Source organism: Scomber scombrus, chromosome 15, assembly GCF_963691925.1.
Source record: "Scomber scombrus chromosome 15, fScoSco1.1, whole genome shotgun sequence".
NCBI lineage: Eukaryota > Metazoa > Chordata > Actinopteri > Scombriformes > Scombridae > Scomber > Scomber scombrus.
The window spans coordinates 8,750,446-8,777,188 of NC_084984.1; the positions used below are offsets into that span (position 1 = coordinate 8,750,446).

At 38.2% G+C, this 26,743-nt stretch overlaps 1 protein-coding gene across 1 annotated transcript; it reads left to right on the forward strand.

Annotated features, from left to right (window-relative positions):
* The first annotated feature begins 1,464 nt into the window (after nucleotides 1–1,464).
* ttll11 (tubulin tyrosine ligase-like family, member 11) lies at nucleotides 1,465–26,145 on the forward strand. The gene is made up of 10 exons (XM_062434755.1): nucleotides 1,465–1,986; nucleotides 8,371–8,470; nucleotides 9,474–9,607; nucleotides 12,570–12,860; nucleotides 13,518–13,802; nucleotides 13,901–13,996; nucleotides 14,086–14,198; nucleotides 22,161–22,406; nucleotides 22,497–22,603; nucleotides 25,438–26,145. Exons 1-10 carry the CDS (start codon nucleotides 1,465–1,467, stop codon nucleotides 25,749–25,751), a joined length of 2,208 nt encoding a protein of 735 aa, XP_062290739.1. The 3' UTR covers nucleotides 25,752–26,145.
* The last annotated feature ends 598 nt before the right edge of the window (nucleotides 26,146–26,743 follow it).

Sequence of the window (26,743 nt, forward strand, 5' to 3'; positions counted from 1 at the left end):
CTCTTTAACACCCTGTTAGGAGCATGATTGGTTCATTTGATGTGTCTTGAATTAGTAGTACTAGACTGGTAGAATTGAAGCTTGTGGTAGGCCTATAATTTGATGGAAATGATAAAACTCAGACGCAAGAATGTATCACTTATCTTTATCAAATAAAGCATTCAATTGTTTATCATTATGACCAACTTTTATACCTTAATAGTGACTCATAAAAATCCAAAATATATAAAATATTTCAAAAATGTATTTATGGAAATGTTTTTCTTAGGTGCACATGAGATAACTAGGATTTTAATTTTTCACATCTCATTTTCCACTCCTGCCTCTTTAAGAGGTAAAGTCCCTAAAAGGAGCATCATTGACTTCAAGCTGTGCTGCAGTTCATTCCAGCAGTAAATAGACTTACTAATGTTCTGGTTGTTTATATATAATCCTATAGATGTAAATACAAGGAGCACTATATATATCATTTTTGTAAGGTACATTATGGTCTTTGTTTGAGGACTTTTATTGTTCCCTATAGTTGGGGGATGCAGCCACTGAAACATGGCATCCCCTTTTATTGCCTTCAGGAACTGTCGGAAATAATAATTTCTCTTAGCTGGGCACCTAATGGTAAGGTACATATTACAAGTAAGCAGCATTTCATTGGTACCAGACCTCTTAAAACGCTAGATAAATACACACAGAAAAACTGCACTCGGATTTATCTGTTATTGTGGTTATTTTTTTAGTTGTTGACCTAATTTTTGATTTTACTTCACACACAGACATACACACAAAAACATGCACACTGGCGTATGAAAATCAAACACTTGTTGCCATTTGCAAAGCGATATACATAGATATTTATTTAACAGTTATCAAACAATAAATCGAAAAAAAAGACATGTTGTGAAGTGAGGATGTTTTTAAGAGGAGCCTTGAAGGCAGCATCACAGTTCAAAGCAGACGGAGGCTGGACAGTCGGCGGTCCTGCCTTCTGCTCAGCAGCATAGAGACGACAAAAACACACACATACACACACATATACACACAGCACAGCAACTAGACGACCATGGGATAAAAACCACACCAGCTATAAAAGTAGATAACGGTACTTGTAAGGTAAAGTCTGTCATGAGTCAAAGCCAATTTCTCTTTAAGCGTAATGTTAGCTTTAAACGCTAAATGAAGTTTGACAGGCTAATGTCAGGGGTTTTGGTGGCTAATGGCGTTAGCTAGCGTTAACATTAAGTTAGATGTCAACCGGTCATAGCTAATCACGTTGAAAGACTGTGAGAGCCACCACATCTCTGCTTCCTGTACTGTTAAATAAATGGCTTGTACTATTTAATTAGCCATTTGAGCTAGCAATGCGTGCTGTATTATATCAGAATAACATTAGCTCGCCGGCGTCGGATTACTGCACCCTGTGGTATAACTGTGCCCTGCCCTGCCTCGTCAATTATAGCATTTCGCATAATGAGTGATCATTATGTCAAAGTCAAGGATCAACTCGAGCAAATGAAATCGTTGGGCGAGGATGCGGAGAAGCAGGGTGTGGATGCTGCTGAGGAGGTGCAGGAGGTGCAGGTGTCTTCTCTCCCCCCTGCTTCTGACCCTCAGAGCATCATCATAGCAGGCAGAGATGCATCCAACACCTCCATCACCTGTAAGCAAAGGGGTAAAAGTCGCAGTAAGCCTGGAAGAGATGCCAAACACACCTCAGACTTGTCATCTGCTCACATTGGGAAGAATTTGAACAGGATGGGGAATGAGAAGACACTTCATATCAGAGGTACTGGGAAGATACTGCTGGGTAAGCCTGCAGAGAGCAATGGGAACTATGTGACAATCCATCCATCCAAAAATATCCAAGAGACACGTCGTGAGGAGGGATTCAAGCATGCAAAGAAGAGGAGACCTGTGACGGTGGACACCTCCAAAGCCAAAACCTCGCTGGAGGCTCTGAAGTTGAGCATCAAGCAGCTGCAGTGGAAAGAGGTGTGCTAAGTTACATGTTTGTCTTTGGGGGAAATGCTTATGCTTTGGGTCATGGTGATGGATGTGCATGGATGTACAATTATGTTTTTTCTCCCTCTAGCTCTAAAAAAACAACCACCTTCCTTGATTTAGTTGTCCATTTTTAGGTTAAAGTTTTTTAAAAGATGACTCTAGTCATGTAGGGGTTCAGTTTGATCAAACACATGCACAAGACCTGCTGGGATTCATTGAGGCCTTAAATAATAGACATCATCCTTCTTGTAACACTGGAGAGTCTATTTCTGATTGACATGATTTTTTGGCTCTCTTTGTCCTCTTGATCTTGAGTCAGGGGTTTTTGATGAGCTGGATTTGGGTCATGCATAAGCAAGGCAGGACTACAAATAACAATTATATTCAGTAGCCTATAGATCAATCTGCACATTATTTTAGTCTTTGAGTTTGTCTATTAAATGTCTGAAAGTTGTGAAAAATGTCGGTTGTAACTTCTTGGAGATCACGGTGGTGTCTTCAAATTGTCTCGTTTTGTCAGATCAACAAACCAAAATCAAAAGATATTCAGTTTATTAACATATATAACAAAGAAAAGCATCAAATATTCACATGTGAGAGGCTGAAACCAGCAAGTTTAGGTATTTTTAATTTAAAGATATACTAAAATGATTCATTCACTTAAACATAGTTGCAGATTAATTTTTTGTCGATCAACTTATTTTTGTATCTCTAGAAACCAGATAATTTCACACAGGATTTGCTCTGGTTTCTTTTTGTTCATTTTTTCACCCAAATCCAATCCAAAGAGATTCAGTTTACTATCACATAAGACAAACCAGCATGAAATCCTTACATTCAAGAAGCATGAACCAGCAAATATTTGGTATTTTTGCATGAAAAATGATTATTCGATTATCAAAATAGTTGCCAATACATTTGGATGGAGTAATTGATTTTACAAACTGTTGCAGCTCTAAAGCAAAAGTCTGCCTGTAGTGTCTCTATACTTAGGAGTGTGTGTGGTTTTAAGTAGGTTTTTCACACTTGATCTAAAAGAATATCTTCTAATTTATGACAAATGTGCAGCCTGACTTATGACATTTATGAAATTTAAATGTTTTTAAATTAATCTTTATCTAATTTATAGAAACAACTCATACAACAACTTTTTTTTTACTTGGAAAGCTGCAGAACCATATATTCAGCTTTGTTTACATGTATATAACAATCTTCTTGTCTTAAACTGAACAGGAACGTTTTAATTAAACTCTTTGAAAGTGGACAGAAGTCTTGATCTGATGGTAAGGTATAAGGCCGGGAACTCTCCAAAAAACCTGTGAGATTGTTTCTATTTCTCATAAAGATTTTGTTGATTAATATAAATTTTTGTTAACCTTCATTGAACATGATGTCTGTCATAGTGTATGGACGTGCCATCAGTGCTGTCTTAACTGTAAAATAACCTAAATGCATTAATGGGGTTTGCTTTCTTGTCAGTACTGCTATGTAATTTAGGCGGTTTAATACATGCCAATTTTGACAGCAAGTCAAAAAGTGTCTTCATCTGTATTCACGTCAGTATGGACATAAATGTGAAAAATATAAAAATTTTAAAGGAATTTTGTTCATTCAGGTTTTAAACTTGAGCATGATCTTGTATGTTTTTCCATGACTGCAGATTTAGACTATTTATCATTTCCTGGTACTTATTTATTTCCAGTATCTCTATCAAAGTTTGCATTGAAGAAGAAGTTAATAGATACTTTAACTTGAAAATAATAATTTCTATGCCCCCTGGTCTGTAAAAGAGATGACTTCTGAGTAAAGTAGTGCTCAATGAAAGGAAATGTCTTTAAAATATTTACGAGAGGGCTAATTGATCCAGTTCTTCTTTCTCTGAGCCACAAACGCCATCTGGCCTGTCACAAAAGCCGTTTGAAAGTCAGATTCAATAATACCTGCTATCAGCCATTATTAACACGCTCTTCATTATGCATGAGAAGTAAAGAAGGGTTAATGCAATGAGACAGGTGAAGTAAAGACTCTACTTATTACCGGTGACCGCGTGGTGACACTTAAGCCCGGCCGGTCCTGCTATCGGGCAGGCCTATACCTTACCGTGCTTCTTTTGTCCTCGTGATGCCCTCCCCCCCTTCAACAAAGTGAAGGGCTCTATAGATCCTCTATCATTTTGAAAGCACCTGTCAGCATCTTGTGATGGGTTGAAACTCCAGTAGCCTCGCTGTTATTGTTTGTAAGTTATGAAATCCCTTAACCCTCACATACTGTTCATAGTCTGACCCGTCAAAGAATTTCCTCACAGAATTAGTGTCAATAACAAACGTCTGAACCCACAAATCATTCATAAACACCTCATCAGTCACAGATAAATGTGAGATTAATCCTTAATTAAGCTTTCACAGAGCAGAAAGAGTTCATTTTTTAGTTTTTATGAGAAAAAACTATATAAAATACACTTTAATGGTCCAATGCTACATAAAACAGGAGAACCTATTTCAACAGATGATATTAAATGTGAAGAATGAACATTTTAGACATTTTGAATTACTATGTGTTGAATATATTTCCTTCTTTGTAGGTTAAGTTCATCAAATTTCAGGTTAAAAGAAAAAAAAATAGTTTTTACTGATCTCAGATGTAAAAATGGCTGACACTGAACAGTACGTAAGTGTTAAACGATTCGTCACGCACACACACACAGCAGTTAAGGAGGTTTATAACAGAGAGGACACTGGATACAATTTTGGAAAGGTTATGAGGGCATCTCAGAAAATGTTATATTTTATTCTTTTTATTTAATGACAGTTTACATCCAAATGACTTTATCTTTTATATCTGCTGTCATTTCTGGCCTGAGAGAGTGTTGTCATCTGACTTTCAGCATATGGCATTCTTGTTAAACAGTGGGAAAAGATTAGCCTTAAGCTCCTTTAATCCAATAGACTCTAAGTCCTCTTTTAGGCAGAGAGAATGGCAGGCCAGAGGGTTGGAGTTACAACTTCACAAAAAATGAGACTAATAAGCGTGCATTTAATCACAAGCTTTGTATTTTTATTATGATCGTACAAATTAAGCTGACACTTCCTTAAAACATGTTGTGGAAATAATGATCTAAATGTCTGAAAGGGGAAATGCTATTCACCACAGTAGCTAAGATAGTAATAAGCTATGTGTAGTCATTCACAAAGTGGCTCGGAAAATATGACCAAGTGCACAATAAAGGTTTGAGTATGGTCCTATTTCTGCTTCTCTCCATGCATAAAGGAGATGACTATTTTTGGCCCTGATCCTTAGAAACGATTCAAATTAATTTGACCTCCTTATGCGATTAGACAGCTACACGCTGGAAAACTCTGAGTGTGTATTTATAGCAACTCTTGGCTGTCAAGCAGGGTTTCCCCGTTTCACATGCTCAGTCATTAATAAAGTGCAGTTCTGCCATCTATCTATCTCATAGACGGGCGGTGAGGTGGGTCGTATCAGAGTAAGATTTAGGAGAGGTAACGAAATCCTGCTGACCTTCTTATGTAACGTTACTTGGAGTTGACCCTCACATACTGTTCATTTTCTGACTCATAATTAGCCTCTACACCAATTCACATTCATAAATTCCCCATCAATCATTAATACATGTATGTCTTTTTTCCATAAGATTAATTATTTACAATCACTACAGGAGAACATTTTAAAGAGTATGAATAATACAGCAACATGTTTTAATGCTGATTTTTTGATTTTTCTTAGAAACACAGGTCAAATTTTACATTTGGATATAAAAAAAATTGTATTGGCTGCACAAAAAAGAAAATTTTTATTTCCATTGGTGTATAATATGGGCCTCATTAGGGAAAAGTCTGACTAAAATAAATATGTATAGGGTGTTTTTACAGCTCTCAAATGTTAAAAAAGGGGTAATTGGACTATGAGTACAGTCTTTGAGACAGTATGTAAGGGTTAAGGAGGTGTAATAGAAATTTACACGCCTCACCGGACAAGTTCAAAGTCTAAAAGAAACAAAAATAAAAAGTCTTCACATCATGTGCCACTCATTACTCGACTATATACTTAAATAAATACATTCATAATACCTATTGCTTTATTTTCCCCAAGATACGTCCAACTCAGAAGGGGAGCGTATAGGTTGTGCATGTGTGGGGTCGAGAGAAAGAGCATGTGAGTGCATGTGAGAGCATGTGAGGCTGGCGACTGCAGCAGAGTTTAAAGTTAGCAATGAACACAGCGGTGCAGTGTGTGTACAGTTCAGGCTATTTGTTAGTGAATAAATACTACAACTCCTCAATCTCGTGTCTTGCTTGCCACCTGCTGATTAAAGTGAAGGGGGTTAGCTCTGAGGTTAGTGACAATGGGTGAGCCTAACCAGACAAGGCTCACTTAAGGTGGACTGTCCTTTTTAAGATGAACCAGCTATTCTCATTTTAGTGATGATCTCAGGCTGCTCCTGAACAGAGAACGGAGAAATGTCTAGCTGCTGAGTCTCTCCTGAGTTTTGCTCAGCACCCCAACACTGCATTTATTCCACCATTCATTGTAACTGTAAGTGAGTCGAGCCCATCAAAACCTGCCAGCCAATAAATACTGTAGATGCACATGCTTTGACCAGTAAATAATAATCACCTATACATTAGACATTAGAAATCTCACACAAATATTATCATGTTTATATTTCATGTTGAACCTTGATCAATGTAAATGTGAATGACTAACAATAATATAATATAAAATAGCAAAGTCAGCTAAACTACTTTTGAATCAGACGCTGATACAACCTCCTCTACTGAAACACTGCATGATGCACGTACACTTTATATCTAAACTAACACCAGGACGCACACTTATTTCTATAACTGTGGAGAACTGATGTTGAACATCATTAAAGTCCCAGTGAAACAAAGTTTTAGTGTCTGTTCTGTGTCATTTTTAACCAGTCAAGTGACTTTTGTGCCTGAACAAGTGGCTCAAAAAGTTAATGCCGAGCCTTGGTAACTCAAACTCAAATAGAAATGTGTCTTTAAAATTCAATTTTGTAACAATAAGGACTGCAGTAAATTATTCTTTATTTCTTATTAATTAACTGATTGGTTTTTTGGTCCATAAAATGTCAGAAAATTGTGAAAAATGTTGATCACTGTTTCCCTAAACCCAAGGTGCAACCTTAAATGTCTTTTTTTTTTATCTCAACCAACAGTCAACCCAAAGATTTCAGTTTACTATCATAGAAAATAAATTATTCACATTCAAGAAGCTGGAATGAGACAATTTAGACATTTTAAGGATGTAGTGTAACCCCACAGACTATAAGATCAATATAGAGCCAAACATATATATAAACAAAATGTATAGTGAATACTGCAGTGTTGTCATGCGATTTTATTGCCTGTTTTGAATGCTTGATTACAGTACACTTCCCTAATGTCACAGTGTTAATAATGTCACAGGGTCAATCGTGCTTGTTGGCAGTTGCTGTATCACAACCACTGAGGTTACACCACATTCACACACATGTGAGCCACACACATGTGCACCCGCAAGCTGAAAACGTCTCCCGTACTGTATTTAAACAAGACCTAAATTATGACCCTGATTAATGCCAATCCGGTTTGTTAAAAAGCTGAATGGAAATTTGACTGGAACATGGCATAAATGGTACAGAGTGCTTCAATTCATGAAAATCTGAGCAGAAGTGCATAGAGGAAATATAAAAGCCGTCTTTGTAGCTCCTCGTGTATCAGTCAGATGTCCTAACGCTGCCGGGATTCATTTCTTGTTTCAAGAACTTGTTTAAGAAAGGATGTTTGTCTCTTCTTTGATATGAGATGGGAAATATGGATGAATGTTCAAACATTAAAATTGGATTTTATACCCAAACTTGTATGGAGTGCATACTTGATTATCTGTCAATCAAATGAGCTTAATATTCTGTCATTTTTAAGTGAATTTTAACTGAACATTTAAACATATTTTGTGCACAGTAAGTGTTTGTTTGTGAGTGTGAGTGAGGGCAGAAGTGAAAGTGTAGAGGACAAAGCTGTGCCTTGTGCCAGTAGGATTTGCTGGCTCTCTAAATCCTTTTATAGTATCACACGACCTCTCCTCTTCCCCATCTCATCACTATACAACAAGCACTACCGACCATCTTTACGAGAGATTATCCCTGCACTCTGGGATCAACGAAGGACAAACACCTTACTAATGCTTTGTGTCATGCAAACAGATTAAGCCTTTATTCTATTTACAGACGCAAAAAATAAGTACGAGTTTCTAAATATTGTTGTTTTAATCTAAGTGTAATTGTTTTAATCCTTCTTATCATTGTTTTTTATCACTCACACATCTGTCCCTTTTCTGCAGTTTCCTCTGGGAAGACGAGCAGCCTGCGATATCTACTGGCACGGTGTTTCCTTCCATGACAATGAAAATATTGTCTCAGGGCAAGTGAACAAGTTCCCAGGTATTTCATTACCTCCTGACTCCTTCCTCTCCTACAACCCTCTTTTGAAGTGTGGTACACTAACGCTTGTTGAACTCTTAAAGTGGAGTAACAGCTTTATTTCTACTAGCTGTGCTTCAAGTATACTCAATAGTCTATAACAACAGGAAGGATTTAATAAAGTTTGCGGTTTGTAGAATTTAGTGACATCTAGGGGATGAGACTAGGCAGAAGTCTGCAGAGTTGCTCCCAATCTTTAAGAACAGAGTTAAGTCCCAGCTCTTTCATGAACACCTCTGCACTTTATGGACTGGAAAAAAACACCAAAAAACCCTACTATGCACTCTTTGCATTGCTTCTATGCACTCCCTGTTTGCACCTACTTCCTATCCAACTCAAATGTAGCTTTATAGCACTTATTCGAGTTGTTTTTTCTCTTCTTAATTAAAAAAAAAAAAAAAAAAGATTTATTTTTTGGCATTTTTAGCTTTTATTTCTTAAGTGGGTGGCATAGAGGCCGATAGGAAACAGAGAAAGAGAGGGGAATTACCTGCAGCATAAGTCCCTTGCCTTAACCACTCAGCTACCAAGGCGCTCCGAGTTATTCCCTCTTGACTAGATCCCTGCTTGTATTATATCAACTCTCAGATGTATGTCGCTTGGGATAGAAGCGTCTGCTAAATTACAGTGTAGATTATAAATTGGAAATGGAATATAATAGTCATGAGTGTTTTTGCTGTATAATCACCTGAAAATAAGAGTTATTGGGTTTTTGTTACCTTAGAATGAGCCTTTTATATTAGGGGACATAGGGAGCAGGCCCTCTTCCATGGAGCCCAGCTTATAGGTTCTAGGCCTCATTGATCCTCATTGCTCCACTGCTAACCTTGTCGCACCATAGTATTAATCATTGCTTTCGAGATTCTAGAGATTATTGTATCAGTAAGACATGTTCACCCAAATCTACATCACTCAGCTCTCCTGACTTTCATCATCTCCTGAGACTGTGCTTTGTGCGTTGCAGGAATGATTGAAATGCTGAGGAAGATCAACCTGAGTCGTGCAATGCGGACTGTGCAGGAACTGTTCCCAGAAGAGTACGACTTCTATCCCCGTTCCTGGATCCTACCTGAGGAGCACCAGCAGTTTCTCACACAGGTATAATGTACGCACTAGACACCTGTTTGCTCTGGAGCTGTTGTAATAGTTGTATAAACATAATTATATTAAAAGAATAATAGGATTATAGTGATTATTGCACTCCTGTAGATCTGTGCAATACTAGATACTCTGTCTTTTCTAAGCAGCCATTTAACTGTATCATAAAATACTGCTGTGGATTATAAGAATAAAAAGATGAAAGTGTATACAGCAATGCATAAAGAGAGATTTTTAAAAATTCAGATTTTTATTTAAGAATTTATCTTTACTTATTACATGGTAAACTTAGGTCAGAAATGTCTTTTGAAAGGGAGACCTGGTAGTATAAAAAGTTGCAGAAAAAAATGCAAAACTCAGGCAAAAAAATATAAAAAAGACAAATAACAATACTAAGCTCAGAGCAAGAGCAGTAATTTAGCTTATTATTTATAGAAAATATCAAAGTCCTCAGTAAAATTCCTTTTGTGGAGTACTGTAGGGGAAAACGTCTTATTTCTGTCCTTATATTAAGGACACACAGCAGATATTTCTTGATATAAATGAAAAAAGAATAAGACTTTTAAAAATACCAATGACCGAGTCGACATATGGACAGAAATGGCTGGTTTCTTTTTGCCATCTTCCCTCCAGTCTAATCTCAATTTGTGTTGTGGAGTGTGACCTGCTTTGATTGTTGTTTCATGTACTTGTTTCATTGCTCACTTTCCTCAAGGGCAAAAGACATATTTATTTTTGACCTGTCATTAGGCAATTCTTAAAGGATATGGTTGGCGATTTTCTATATTTTTCTTGTGCAGAGCCAAACCAACAAAGAACTCATGCTATTTTAAAGTGGTGTGAGTGTGTATCCAAAGCCTGATTTACTCATTCTTCTCTGCCATAGACCTCCATTGGTTTCCAAAACCTATTAAAGAAAACTATTAAAAACACATCAATAAGCCACAAAGCCAACATTGGCCATGAAGAGTTTGGTCACGTTACTTAGAGAAACAGCTCCAAAGACTAATAATAGTGATCCCTTTTTCAGTCTCCGAAAAGTAGTTCCTTGCTACATATTACAACCTCTTGATTTACTATGATTACCATGATTTACTATGTACAAAGTAGTACAAATTCATAATTTTGTTGCCAGCCATATTCTAACAAATGAATGAATACAGTAGGATTATCTGTGAAAGGAAATAAAGGCTTGAATGAGTGAGGTCACATACATGACCCATAGAGTGACTATGAACACTTTCACTATTAGATTAGATCTTTATCCGGTTTCCAGACTAAAACATCAGATATTCAAATAAAAGAGATGAGTAAGCATAGAGGAAGGAAGAGGGATGAAAAGAAAAAAAGGACGAATGAGCGTCCCACAGCTGCTCTTTCTCGCTCGTTGACTGCAATAAACAAGCGTGACAGCCATTCACCAACAAAAAAAAGATCACGCTTTAATTAGTTCACACTGAAAGCATCCAGATTTATGTTCATCATGTTCATTAAATTAGAAAGAAAGTTAATGAGACAAGGAAATAACATTTTTAAAGTCAAATGCTTTGTCATCAAATCTTTTCTGTGCCATTTTGCTAGATGAAGTGACTGACTTTAACTTTAGGTCGAATATGCCACCTTCAAATTTTATAATCTTTGTAATCTTGAATCACGGACTGATTGACTTTGGCAGGTGGCAGATTAATTTCAGTTGCTGTTGACGGTAATGATATCATTGAGGGGTTTTCAGTTTTCAGTGATGCATTATCTCAATTGATGAAGTAATTGCAAGAGCAGATGGTCAATAGTTCTGATTCAAGGAGATTATGAATCGCTCTAGTTTTTGTCCACCAGGGGGCACCAGAACACCACTATTGTAATTTGGTTTACAGCAAAGTTGCTTCCCACTAGACAGAGCTATTTAAGTCCAAGGCTTTCCTTCCTTGTACAAATATTACATCTATTTGTTTAACAATCTATCTGATAAAGAAATATGAAAGATTTAACTTTGACTTTGCATGTTGGTTTAATGATTCTTTAACATGTATGGATAACTTAAGCGTGTAGGTGGAGATCAAGTCCAAATGAATGTATGCAGAATGAGATGATTATGAGAAATCCAAGGTATCTAAAGCCTTGATAACTTCTGTCTGGTTTAAATGAATGTATTAAAGTTGGAAGTTTAATTAATTAAAACAGCAAGGAACTCTTTGAGGATAAGTAAATAAAGTTGCCAAAGTTTCTTCTATATAATGCTGGCTTCAGATGTTTGTCATGTTCTCGTGTCGTGTTATAGCTGGACATTTCTTATTAGCCTTAGAAGCAGGTAACTAACATACGTAACTAACAAATTTGCAAGTTTGGAAGATAAAAAGTAGCTTAAAGGTGCCCCCTGGAGTTTTCCTGTAAATGATCAAAGTGTCTGTTGACTTTCAAGTATTACTCATCAAAACTCATTGTGTGTATCCTTGAAGCCTAACAAACTTGTTGAATAAATGTATTTATGTCCTCATAAAGCTGCATTTTGAAAGCTGCATTATTTACTTATAGGAATATTTTTCTTTTGCTGCCTTTTTCTGGTGCTTTACTTGTCACTTGTAAATTAGTGGAAAAGACGGGGGACCGACTCTGGAAAACAACACTCCATAGTGCTGTTAGTGGTCAAAAACTGTATAGGGTGCTTCTAACTTGAACATAAAATTAAATCTCTCCTGTAACCGCATTATAATATTGTCACATTTGAAATTCTGAGCATGTGCAGTTTAGTATTTTGAAAAAACATTGAAAGCTAGATTCTTATGATTTTGTGGAACGCTTCACAAACTATTATCATATTACCATTAGCTATTGTGACCGTACTGTATGTATTAAGCATCTGTAAGCTTTCATCACTCAACCTTTGGGCTCTTGGCTTTAAAGTTTGCCACACTGAATGTAAATAAATTGATTTAGATATCTTTCTTCCCCACCTCTGCTGTAGATTCGCATGGTGAAGGAGAACGACGCTACAGTGAATTTCACCTTCATTGTCAAACCAGATGGAGGCTCTCAGGGGGACGGCATCTACCTCATCCGTGACCCTACTGAACTAAAACTCATGGCGGGCTCACAGGCCAAACAGGCTGTAGTCCAGGAGTACATCCATAAGCCGCTGCTCATTGACAAGCTCAAGTTTGACATCCGCCTCTACGTGCTGATAAAGTCCATGGAGCCATTGGAGATCTACATTGCCAAGGAAGGCCTGACACGTTTTTGCACCGAACCCTACCAGGTAGCCACGAGAACAGCAGGATCACTTTGAAGTTGTTAAAGTTTTTGAAACTTTAATATTACTGAGTTTTTTTTTGTGTATATAACCAAAAGTATTTGTCTATCAACTTATGACTTTTTCTACCACCAAAAAGCAAAAAAAAGAAAAGACAAACACAGACTAAATAAAAAAAGGTCAGCCATGGTTTCAAATGTCAGCTTTTGTCTTTCAGTCCATAAACATTTTCCACTGAGTTATAAATCATCCATTTCTTCTATTTTATTTACGAAAAATATTATTTTCACTCCAAACTGATAATAATAATTCCTAACCATTGTTCTATAGTAGAAAATTCAGTCTTATACCAGTTTCTTGTTATAGGCTTCTAGCTTGTAACCATGATATCTTGGTTACATACTTACCACTATCAGCGACACTATCGTGTATATTTCAAAGGTACATAACTTTGCATTCCTTAGTTATTACATATCCCAGAAAGTCTTTAATTTTAACATGGACATTTTCCCAAAATCAGTGTGTGTGGTTTCCCTCTCTATTCCCACATATCCACGTGAACATGATTGACTACATGATGATGCTCTGAACATTTACGGCACACAGAATTCAAGTAATCTTTTAACCTTGATCATTAAAATCACTCCTGCTCTGATTGTGTAGGAGCCAAGCCAGAAGAACCTGAGCCACGTCTTCATGCACCTTACAAACTACTCCCTCAACGTCCACAGCAGCAACTTTGTCCACTCAGACAGCCAGAGCACAGGCAGCAAGCGCACTCTCTCCAGCGTGCTGTACAGGCTTGCCGCTAAAGGTGTCGACATCAAGAAAGTGTGGTCTGACATCATTGCTCTTGTCATCAAGACCGTCATCGCCGTGGTGCCTGAACTTAAAGTCTACTATCAGGCTGATATACCTCCTGGGAAACCTGGACCTACATGCTTCCAGGTGGATAGCCAGTAATTTACACTTTGTTGAAAGTAGAATGTATATGTATTTATCCTTTATATAAAATATATCTAATTAATGATGTGTTTGTGACTCAGATCTTAGGTTTTGACATCCTGCTGATGAAGAACTTGAAGCCAGTATTACTAGAGGTCAACTCTAACCCCAGTATGAGAATAGAACATGAACAGGAGGTAAGAGTAAATCTCATCTGTATGATAATAGTATTGTCTTAATTATTATTCACTTTGTTATAATTAATGTTTGTGTGTTTGTTATCCAGGTGACACCAGGAGTTTTTGAATATGTTCCCAGTCCAGTAGATGAAGAGGTCAAAGTGGGTGTGATCAGAGACACTCTGCGCCTTATGGACCCTGGTCACAAGAAGCCGTCAATGTAAATACACACTCTTGCACACAATTAGTTTTTACACCCTCCACTCTTTGTCTGCTGCTCTTAAGAGTCCACTTTTAAGGACATGATATTTTACTCTGCCTGTCCCTCCTCAGAGCCCGGCTCTGCACCACTCAACAGCTCCCTGTAAGCCTGTTAAATGGAAAAATTATACTCAGCTGAGCCGTGGTGAAAATTCACACATTACTGTACAAGTCTGGTGGCTCAATATCTCCGGCTGACTGGCCCAGTGTGCCGCCTGGCAATAAATCTCCCACCATTCGGGTTTTTTTTTTTTTCCCTTTCTCAATCTGTTTTTCTTCTATGACAAGAGGATTTACTGTTTCTATTTTACCACCATCTCCATTTCTTGCCTCCTTCTCCCTCTTTCTTCCCCCCCCCCCTTTTTTTGCCTCGCTCCCACATTATCTTCATATATCAGGTATTGGATTTGCTTTCTTCAGCAGTTGTGAGGGATACATTCTCGGGGATAATACCCACTTAACTATTATATTCACAACCAGAAATATATTGATCTAATCCCACTATAATATGTTCAATCCTTGTTCCTTCTGCATTGCTACTGTACATTTTCACCCAGCTGGAATCAGCAGATCCGTATTCTGTACTTGTCTATGGATGAATCACACTGCAGTATAACATTATACACATTTAGGGTTATGTTCGTAACCACATACTATAAGGGACCCCTAATCTAATGTCCCCTATTCTATTTATGTTGACTGAGATCTAAGTAAGGGATTACTTATAACCTTCATATCCGTATCTTCACATTTCATACAAGAGGGTGGCCAAAAATTCTCTTAACTGTTGAAAAACTGTCATAAATCTTTCAGTAGTACCTTTCAAATCCCCTTCAAAGTATTCTCATTGAAATGCAACACACTTCAGCACTTCCTTCATTCCAGGAAACGTTTCCATTAGTCATCTTTTGTCGCCATGTCCAGAAATCTTCTCCCTTTTAGTCCCAATTTTAAGTTTCAACAAGCTGTAAACGAGCTGCCAAACTGATAACAATACCCTGCTCCCATGCTATTGGTGGCTTGCAGGAATGTTTGGCTCCCCCTGGATAACCTTATAATTAAAATATTTAATCAATTACTCAGTAAGTTGATTGACAGAAAATTCAGTTCCAATGATTTTTGATGTCATCTTGGGCTTAAGGAAATTTTGATTGGCATTTTTCACAATTCTTTGGTAGAAATTCCTCTTTTACTATAAAAAGTCATATATTAATATATAATTGAAATAATTGCTGCAGCCCTGCAGAATTTACAACACAAATGGCGTTTAGATCAGATTTTACAGTATACAATAATCTTTCAACTAACTTGTGCTGTAAATTATGTTGCATTTCACTGTGTGTACCTCTTTCCATGTTGTTCACTGCTTTATTGTAGCCACAAACTGATAATTAATCTCAAAATGTTAAGCCTCCTCAAGCCGTTTAAGTAGTAGCAGAAATATCTCTATGGAAAATCTCAAGTATTTACAATCTGCAGTCATGTGGTGAAAAGAAGCTTAAGTGCAGGCTGGTGCAACATACATGATAAAGGGAACAAGTGCATTGATCTTTAATAAGATCTAAGTAATTGTCTCAGAAAAAATGTCACAGTTCATAGTGAGCTTGAAAAGAAGCAGTGACACCGACAAGGACGGGTTTATAATGTGAAAGACTGAGTGCTTCAAAAGAGTGAAAATTATAATGTTTTCCTGAGCGTTTATATTTATAGACGACAATAATACCAACAAATAGTGCTGAGTGACAATAATGACATAAAATAACAGGTACCAGTTGTCTGTCAGGTAATCGGGTACAGCTGCGTGGGATATTTGGTCAGAGATCTGGGACGCTGATTGTAAAATAGCATTTCAGGTTTGGCTGGTGACTATATGATTTCAGGATATGATGGTGATTATCATCCTGGGGACGTCTGACAGGATGCCAGTAGAAAAAATGTCCAAATTTCAGTGAATGGTAATTTTTATATATACGCACATGGTATATATATATATATAAAAAAAAAAACAGATACACTTGGGCTGGTGAAAAGGATCAGTATTTTAGGACAGATTTTAGCACAGAAAAAATGAGAACTGATTACCACACTGAGTGAGGAAAGAAACAGCAACAACTTAAGTAGGAGTGAACAGGTGCACACACTCAGGTAAACAAGTGGAAACAGAAAGCCAGGTTTCATTCTGATCAATTAATGAGGAACTGTGAAGGGCACTGCATAGGATGGAGTGAAAAAAATAGGAGTGAATGAGTCAGACAAATAGAAAATGATTTCCTCAGTACACTGATGATTGACAGTGTTGCAGTTCAACATAGTTCTAAAAATTTTCACACACCAAACTCAAAGATTTATTAGTATTGGTGTCACGTTGTGATTGCAGGGAAGTGTGTACTGTCAGCTTTGCAGATAGCAACTGAGTCATGTTGTTGAAGGGGTAGTCATGCTAATTATGTCCCAACTAGCTAGTGCTAATGTTTATTAAATTAGCCATTAGATTGGATATGCTCCGAAAAATGTAATCATCACCGCGGCCAACAACACGGGCACAAAATAAGAAGTAATTTATCATTCAGTTCCACAGTTTGGTCTTTGTGTGTACGCACGGGCGCCGAAGTCAGACACACATTGCACATACATGTTTTGTCTGCTGGAGAACACACTTGTTTAATTATTTTAAATGTAACTTTTACTGAAACTGAAGCTAAAGAAAATCATCCAATATTCACCTAACTGCATGACAAGATATGATATGATGATGACATGATGTGGCTGGCATATTCCTATATTTTTCTTACTGTGAACAAATCTCATGTGCAGGGCTAAAACCAACAATGAATTTATCTAGTTCCAAGTACTGTATGTGTATACATCTTATTCTTCTGTGTTAGACCTCTGTTGTTGTCTTATGTCCTTGTTTAATACTATTAAAAACACCTCAATGAGCCACATATGCTTGCACTGGATGACGTGTTCCTTCGCCACAAATATTTCAGTCATTTTAGTTTGTTTAGAAATGGCTTCAAAGACCAATAATAGCAATCACATTTTCAGTCTCCAGAGAGCAGTTCCTTGTAAGGCAGACACCGTTCTGTTTATAAAGCTTTGCTAGCTTGTTGTGCTACTTATCACAACCTCATGACTTTGTGTTGAAGCTCCTAGAAATGGCTCCAAAGACTAATAAAAGTGATCACATTTTCAGTCTCCAGAAAGCAGTTCCTTGTAAGGCAGACATTGTTCTGTTTACAGACCTTTGCTAGCTTGTTGTGCTACGTATGTATGTAACCTCATGACTTTGTACTGAAGCTAAAGGAATTTACAATGTAGCAAATGTACCATGACAATAATCTTTGTAGGGAATGCAACAGTGTGGCTCACTGATGTGGTTTTAAATGTTTTTTTGGACAGTAGTGGAGGTCTATGGCACATGGAATAAGATATATCAAGTTTTGGATACACACACACAGTACTTAAGTAAGTAGGATCAATTAATTGTTGGTTTGGCTCTGCACATGGGGTTTTTTGACAATAAGAAAAACAATTGGAAAATCAGCAGCCTCAAAAAATTATTGAAGCTAACATGGTTGATGCTAGCTTTATGGAAATATATGATTGCTCATTGAAACTTTATAATATGACTACATAGTCTTTTTAAATGGTATTTTAAGAGCTTTAATACCACACTGTCACAGAATAAAATCTCAAGGACCTCCAGCTTTTTAATGTGAAGAAAAGACTTAAACTGCCATTCTCATGAACACAGAATAAGATTTGATCTAGTTCACAGTTGTATTTCAACAGGTAAGGAATGATTTCTTTTCTTTTTTTTTTTGTTCTGCAAACTTGTAGAATCATTACCAAGCTGTCATTCGAAGCACAAACATTGACACAGCATCGTTACAGGGGAGGTTAGGTGATTTGTTTACTGGACAGATGGTCTACCTGTACAGTAAGTAAATATACCTGCGCTGTTGTTTGCCGACAGCTGCACTGCAGTGGGATGGATGAGATTCAGTCATTCAGAACGCGGATTTTTTAGACTTAAAATTCACCGCCTGCATGAATTTCACTTGTCAAGATGAAGTGAAAGAGAGGTGAGAACTGACCAGGCAAACAATACCAAGGTACAGCTGAGTAAAAAAAAAACAGTGAGGCCATTTAAGGGAGACAGAGTGAGAGCTTAAAGTAAGAGAGATAAGTAAATACAAAATGGCTGAACAAAGAGGGTAAAAAAAAAAAGAAATAAAAGTGGCAATTTGGTGAATACGGGGGAAGAGATAGATGGGGAATTACGTGGAGAATGGTGTGATGATATCAGTGACTCTCAGACATGTACTTCTCTCACCCAGCTCATTAATCCTGTGTATTGTGTCTCAGAGGGTGATTTATGAGATGGTATGAGAGGTGCAAACGTGGATGGGAACAAAAAGGTGATATTCATAGGCACACATACCTTAAAATAGGTGAGAGGCATGATTACAAAAGCATCATCTGTATGAAAGAGAACAGTAGTGCTGAGGTAGATTTGGTGCAACCCCAATGTAACAAAATGTCTTCAAAGTGCAATATTTTTAAAGTTCGGACCTTTTTTTAAATTTCCTTGCTGTGGAAATAGTTGAATAAATACATTTTTAGCCCAAATTTGAGTTCTCTGATGATACAGGTGTTTGGATAGAAATTAGCCCTTGATATCATAATGATTAGTAATATTAACACGTTTTAAGTCTTTAAGGCATAAAACATAAGCTTATTATTAGTTGTGGGAGACTATTTTTCTTGTGGGTGTGTTTTAGTATGACCTGTGCTTAGGCAATCAATTTCAGATGTATGTAACGGAGATAAATGCAAAGACACGATGATTTCTTTTCATTGACTTTTGACAGTGTGCAGACGCTTTGAAGATTTATTCAACGGGAGGCCATAAAGTACATTCACGCAGGTTAATGACAGCCGAATTAGGCCAAGCCCTCCCTATGCACACTCAACTAACATTTGGCACAAGGCCTCTGTTTCTCTTTTTAATAACCTGCCATCCTTCACCTTTTACCCTCTCGCCTCGCCTTCATCATTCTTCAGTTGTCCGTCGGCTGAGAGTGTTTGTAGACATTTCCTTCGCTGTCCGTCTGGCTGTCAGCCTGTGTTGGAGATGTGTCCGTTTTTAGCCGAGCCCTTCCTGTCTAAATAGATGTGGGTGGTGTCCTTCTGGCTTGCTGTGGGATGATTGATCCTATTAAACATTCAGCAGCGCTCGCTCAGTGCCATTCACACTGCTTACTAATTCATGGAGAAAGAAAGTGGCTCATAAAAGCAGCACTGTATCCCCTTGATTTGAATATAACTGTGTGTTGATTCTCTTTGTCGCATGTGTGTCTTCATGCACAGATGTGTTGACAGCTATTCTAGCTAATTAGACCTCTGCTCAGCTTGAAGATGTAAGGTGCTATAATGGGAATTATGTAAGGTCACAGGAGTCGACGTACTAGTCTTATAAAGGTGTAATTTGTACTGCTGCAACAGATACAACAAAGCTACCAGGAGAGCAGGAGAGCAACAGAGATGTACACACACACACACACACACACACACACACACACACACACACACACACACACACACACACACACACACACACACACACACACACACACACACACGCGTTTTATAGGTTTCTACCCAAAGAGGATCTGATCAGGTCTGATCAGGCAACATCATCTAAATAACATTGCATTGGTTTACCGTGGATGTATTATTAATCATACTGGATGCTCTGTTCCAGTCATTCCAGTGAAAGATGCTTACCATATACCAAAAAAGATATTTAAGCTCCCCCATCACTAGGCCCAAAAGTATAGTTTTCTTTGGCTCCCTGAGTGCACATGAATGCCATTAAAATAAATGGCCGATTTGAGACTTCCTAAAGGTACCCTGTTGAGTTTTTGGACCACTAGTAGTGCTGTGAAGCTACACGTATTCCTGCCAATAGTTTAACACTGTTTCACTGACAGAGGTAAAGCGGAAATACACCATCAAAATGCAGGGAAAAAGACTGCCAGCTAGTAAATATAGATATAAACAATGCAGGTTTCCAAATGTCAAAAAAAATGGGGCTTTGTAGATATTTTATGAGGAAAGAGACACTGCATTTTGGTGGGAAAGAAATATATATAAGTTTGTTCAAAGGCAAACCTCAGGACACCTCTATTTTTTATTGGACCAAAGGGATCAATTACACAAAGTCATCTCATAGTACTTGTGTAATGGGAAAAAATACAATATGTTAAACTTTCTCCAATACTTTCTTACATACACTTATACTTGGGTGATGTTTTAGGATGTGGTGTAACTACTTTGCAGAGATGACAGGCCATTCACACCTGTCTGTTGGAAGGACAGTGACAGACTCTGCGTGTGTGCCAAGATAGGAAAAGAGGACTCCAGCTGACCCGTCCGTTGAGAGAACAATAGTGAACTGTGAGTGTAGAGATAACTGAAGAGGAGGTCAGCTGTATCTATCAGCTGAGGGAATAATAATGGACTGCTCAGAGCGTAACTTTGAACTTTACCTGAGACAGCTCTTCTGTATCTGTTGCTGGTATTTTACCTGCTTGCAAGTGTATTAAACCAAGAAAGACATTCTCTGGTTTGTGAGTGTTTACTACAGAAACTGTCACCACAATTTGTGACACTCAGAAAGACTTGTTGTGTGTAGCCTGCCTGTGCATAGAAGTCCTACATCATTGTGCCTGTGGACCACTGTTGTGCCGCAGTAGAGTGATGGGCCGAATCCAAGGTTGATGGACTTCTTATGGCCAATTTAAACCTGCAGTGCAGAACTTTTGTCTCTTTTTGGACAGCCTGGTTGACAGTGGCAAACCGATCATTGCTGGTTGACATGAAATGCATCACTTTCGGTGCAGGGATGTCATACTAGACAGCAGTGTACTGAAAGTATCTGGTGGAGTAATCAGCATTGTGCAGTTTTGAGGGCTTCAATTCAACAGATATTCATTCATATGTAAAAGTCCTGCACTTCACCTTTAGTAACTATTATTTTTGTTTTCATATTTCTGCATCCATCTGCATTTAAAGTATCAAACATAACGCAGATATAGAGCCTCAAAAAGCAGTTGTACACGTTCAGTAGCTGCAATGGAACTGGCAACATGAGTCTTTGTGTAAGCACGGTCTTTATTTCAGTACTGTCCTTCACTGAATAAAACTGCAGAGATCCACTGTGGCTTTTCAAGAGCCATCATCTTGGTGTACAGTGTTTTATGAGTAACACTTCTTCAGCCATCCCAAGTCTTACTTCCTTTCCGGGATTTGTTTCACTGTATTATGCATCAAAAAATTGTCGAGACGTGTCAGCTTTTTCTTTATAAGAATGAAACACTGCTTTCTAAATTTTGTGTGAAGAAGTGCCGAACCCTCTTCCAACTGATGCAGGTAAATGTTGTGCATGTCAGTACACTCAGTGAAAAAAGGCTGCAGGGAGAAGGCTGTGAGATGCGGGAATGAAAAGAGAGCTGGGGCCCCGCATTCATCCTTCATACAACATTATTCTTCCCGTTTACACAGTCAAGCCAGGCTGTAAGTGCAGACTCAAGTGAAAATCTCGGTGCATTTATCTACCTCGGGTGGTTGGTTGTAACTCAGCTGACAAAAGCTCTCTGGGTTGGCCTTATGGTCCCGTGTTTCGGTCCTGCAGAGCCTAAAGGCCATTACTCAGTGCTGCAGCTGGACAGCAAGAAAAGCAGTAAATATACAGCTTTGCTTTTATAGTTGTCCCTCTGTGGAGAGACTCCAAAGCTGCTAGTTAAATGCTTGGTCAGCTTGTTAATAAAGTGAAAAGAATGGTCTGTTCTATTAAAATACAGTGCCATAGATTTATAAATCTCTTTTCTGTTCCGTTATTCTATGACAAAAGTTCCCAACCAAAGGCCGGTGGGTTTGAACACGGGGAGGAGATTCCCATGGAGGCGGAGTCCCAAGACAGGAGCCCGGATGACGGAGGAACTCTTCCCTCTCTGTGTCTAAAGCAGGTCTACCCCAAGTACACCAAGCAGTTTAACTACCTGCGGCTGGTGGAGCGAATCGCAGCTCTGTTCATACGCTTCCTTGGCGTCAAGGGCAACATGCGTCTGGGTCCAACTGCCTTCCGAACTTTCATCAGGTATGAATAGTTTCAGGTAAAAAATGAAAACCCCCAAAACCCCCAACTGAGATGTATAAGAACGTTTATACGTTTCTTTACTGTGTGTAGGACCTGCAAGCTGAGCAACAGTAATTTCACCATGGCTTCAGTGGACATCCTCTACATAGACATCACACGGCGTTGGTCAGGAGCGATGCCCGACTCTAAGGAAGCAGGTAACACACACACACACACACAGACACACACACACACACACACACACACACACACACACACACACACACACACACACACACACACACACACAGACACAGATGCCAAAACAAAATCAACCCAGAGAAACAACATGTAGAGGACGGAGAGCCTCGGTATCCTTGAGACTTGGAGCAAATAATGTGCTTGGAGATAATTGCTTGTCATTCTTTGTCAGATTTCTTCTGACACTGTGCTCCCATAATTGAAATGAGCTGAGATCACAATGTGACAGCGAAGACTCTCCCGACATGAATTATTCAGACATTGCACCTTGCAGGGAGTGTTTGCGAGGCAGAGCGGATGGATGGAGATCACATGGACCAAGATGGAAGGGCCTGCACAGAATTTAAAATGAGCTCATATGTATTCAGGGAGACCAGAGTCAGGGTCTCTATATGCGCACTGGAGGATTTGTAGGGAATCAGGAGGATTCATAACGCTCGCAAAAACTAAACAATTATGAAGTGTTTTTTCTTTTTCTTTTTTTAATCAGTTTTGTTTGGGATATGCGGGTACATTTTAAAAAGGACACATGAAGGAATTTATGTAAATTTTCTCCTTCACTCCTCCTGTGATCTGTAATATATATATATATATTTAAATTCCAAAGCAAATGACCTACCAGCTTTCACTATATTGGTCTTGTGTGAATCAGCATTTTATTAATTTGGTGCTTTTATTCCACTCCATGAATTCCTTGATCCCCCTGCTTCCTCTCATATTATAGAGAATAATAAAGGCTGCAGTAGAAAATATTAAGGAGACCTATGGGTAAATATCAGCTCAGTTCATGCTTTTGTTATCTGCCACCCACATGTGAAATTAGTATCGCAGCTTTTATTTCAAAACCTTTTCACTTTTCTTGAAGGTTTGTTATAATGAGATACGGTAATTTAGTGAAATAAAGTTATATAACATATTACAAGATAAAGTTGTATGTTATTATTACAAGAACGGTTTTTGTATTTAAAACTGAATAATTTAGTATTTAGTAATAATGAGAAAAGTCTCATTATAACAGAATCTAACTAACAAGATCTAATTAACAAGAAAACTGAACAAATGTTTTTTGTCTTGGTGGGAGAAATATAACGTTTTATATAATATTGATAAAATAAAATAATTACATCTTTAACCCTTTAATCCAGGCAGTTAAATGTTTAATGAGTCCAGGCTGACTTTCTGGAGAAAACTGTTCTTTTGGAGGTGAAAACATGCAAAGATTCATATATAGCAGCATATTCGTTCATCTAAATTAAGTGTGTATGTGTATGTTGTTGTTTTATTTCATTTAATTTTGGCACAAGGATCTCCAGTAACGTAATTTTGATCCTCTATATGTATTGTTTATATATATGTGGAATGAAAATAAACAATCTTTAACTTGAACTAATTATACAGAGCTTCAAATTTCAATCCACAGCATCCCAAATATGTTTTCAAGGGCTAATGATGTTACATTTCTATTTCAGAACAATTTGTGAAGATTTAAACCAGTATTAGGTTTCCTGTCTGTTGATCATTTTTTTAATTAGTTTAAATTAAAGAGGATAGTCACATCAGGGTGCATTTTCATGTGCACAGTAATGTCATTATTGTAAATCAAAAAGTCAATCTGCATTCTTCCATAACTGAGAATTCTGCTGACAGAAAGAAAAACAAATCTGTATACAGTCACAGTTTTTTGTTTTGTTGTTTTCCTTAATTTGGTGAAGTCTGTGCCTCATCCAGCAAGTTAAAAACACTTCTGCCAGGTGGTCTTAGAAGATGTAAAAGCGAGTAAAACAATTACAATCGAGGGTGTGTATGCCTCCATGCGAGCGACAGCCATGTTAGGAGGTATTTTTGCTTTCGAGTTGCCTGTCCATCCATCCCATTCTCGATATCCCAGGAACACCTGGAGGGAATTTCATTAAATCAGGCGCAAACGTCCATTTGGACTCAAGGTTGAACTGCTTAGAATTTGTTGATCAAAGGTTCAAGTTCACTGTGAACTCACAAAGCACATTTTTGGCCATAATTTAAGAATTTGTACGCTAATTAAGTTTCACACAATACCTTAAAGTATAAAATGAAGAAACATATTACATCCAAAGGGTCAATGGTCATCTTCACTGACATCATAATGTTTGAATAAACTCTTTTGGCCATTATTCAATGCAATAACTGAGGAACAGAAGGAGAGATTGTGACAATATTTCACATTTGGTCAGATACTCACCTTGAAACTGTGGTGATTGTAAAGATCTTCTGTGCTGCCGGGTTAAAGATGTTTGTGAAACATCCACATTCAAGAATTTTGTAGCTTCTTTACAGCAATGTCCATATCTGAAGCTGTGTCTGCTGTCATGGCTGCAACTTTGTTTTCTATCAGAATCTTTAATGGCCAAGAATGTGAACACAAAACCAGGAAAATACACTTTTTATTAAATTCCTTCCAAGTCAAAAACTGCTACTTGACTGGTTGGCGGAGGCGTTCGACAGCGAGGTGGTATTTTTTCCATCTGTCTCCCTCGGCAGCAGTGCACCTCTAGCATTTGCTAATTCTGCCACTGATTAACATAAAATCTAAAATAGATCTGTCTTTTACTTTGAAACTGTGATGGCCACCAGCAGCAGTATGAAAATCCTTGGAACAGGTAGAGGTGTCACTGACTGTTGACTCTTAGTTACACTTAGGAATAAAAAAAAAAGGTTTCAATCTGTTGAGAATAATTTATTCATTTGAAATAACACTGGCATTTGATTTCCTGTTTACCTTTCCTTCTCTGTATTTCCCTTGCTGTTTTTTCAGGTATGGGACTACAAGCATTTGTGGAGTCCTTTTTCTACCTGGCAGGTCGCAGGTTCAAATCCCTGCCGCTGAGGGGCCAGGTGGCGTCGCTGCTGGAGCTGTGCGAGGCTCAGCTCGACTCCCAGTCGGGCGCGGAAGACCGACGCTCCGTGAGCTGCAGCAGGGCGATGCCACGATGCACCAAGACTCAGACGCTCGGCCTCACCAACCCTCAGCTCTGCTCCCCGGCTCCCTTGCGAAGGGCGGCCAGCCAGGACTACCGGCTGCATCAAAGACTCAAGCCGCGCACTCTCAGGGCCAACGTGGAGAACTGACGAGAGAGGGCTACAACTAGTCGTCCAACTCCGAAAAACACTACCTTCAGTCTCTTCCTGTGGAGCAGTAAAATTATGTGTCCATCTCTCCTCCAGCTCCAACAAGGATTGTAATGGGAGCTAAGAGAAGGACTAGCTTGACCCCTGCTGGCTGAATTACAGGAGGACTATTATCACCCTGATTGCAGTGGGGGTGGTGGAGTGGTAATATAGAGAAGAATATAAGAAGGTTGGTGCATTTCTCCCTCCTCCTCTTCCTGGTGTGACCATATATGGCTCGTGTGGTCCAGTCAGGAAGAAGATTTGGCTGCTTTTTAATATACTTAATGATTCTACAGGGCAGCTATTCGCTCCCCTTCACCTTTTTGTCTGGCAACAAATACACTAAAACCAACTTTCTTTTCAGGGATAACATTAAATGCTCTGGCTTCACATTCAATGCATTTTACACACATCACACATAAATGGGTGTAAGGGAGTGTCCTTAGTATGTGTATTATATCCTCGACTTTGCACAACAACTTTGCACATTAATGGATGTGAGTGTGAGCGAGCATTTGCGTGGACATTATTGTGTATGTTTGAGTGTGTGTATGTACTCTACTGTATATATACATATATATATATATATATATATTTTGTGGTTAGCTTAATGGTGAAAGCCTATACAGTCCGTGGCTCAGCTGTGTGTCCCAGCTCAGCGAGTCCATTAGGGACGAGTTAAGTGAAAAAGTATTCAAAGGGAATATTCAAAGGAGAAAAAAAAAAAGGCCACACCGCCATTTATCCTCAGTTCTGCAGCTATTCCAGTCAGGCAGCCTCAAACCTCCTGAAGTAAGAGAAACATATTTTTTAGGATAATTACCTTGCAGCCACAAAACTGCCATGAGGGATTCATTATTTCCAAAGTAATTTCATGGCACAGAATTTCACAATTTAGACCGGTCCATTTTTTTTTTTTCTAAAATGATAATTATAAAATCTTATCCGTT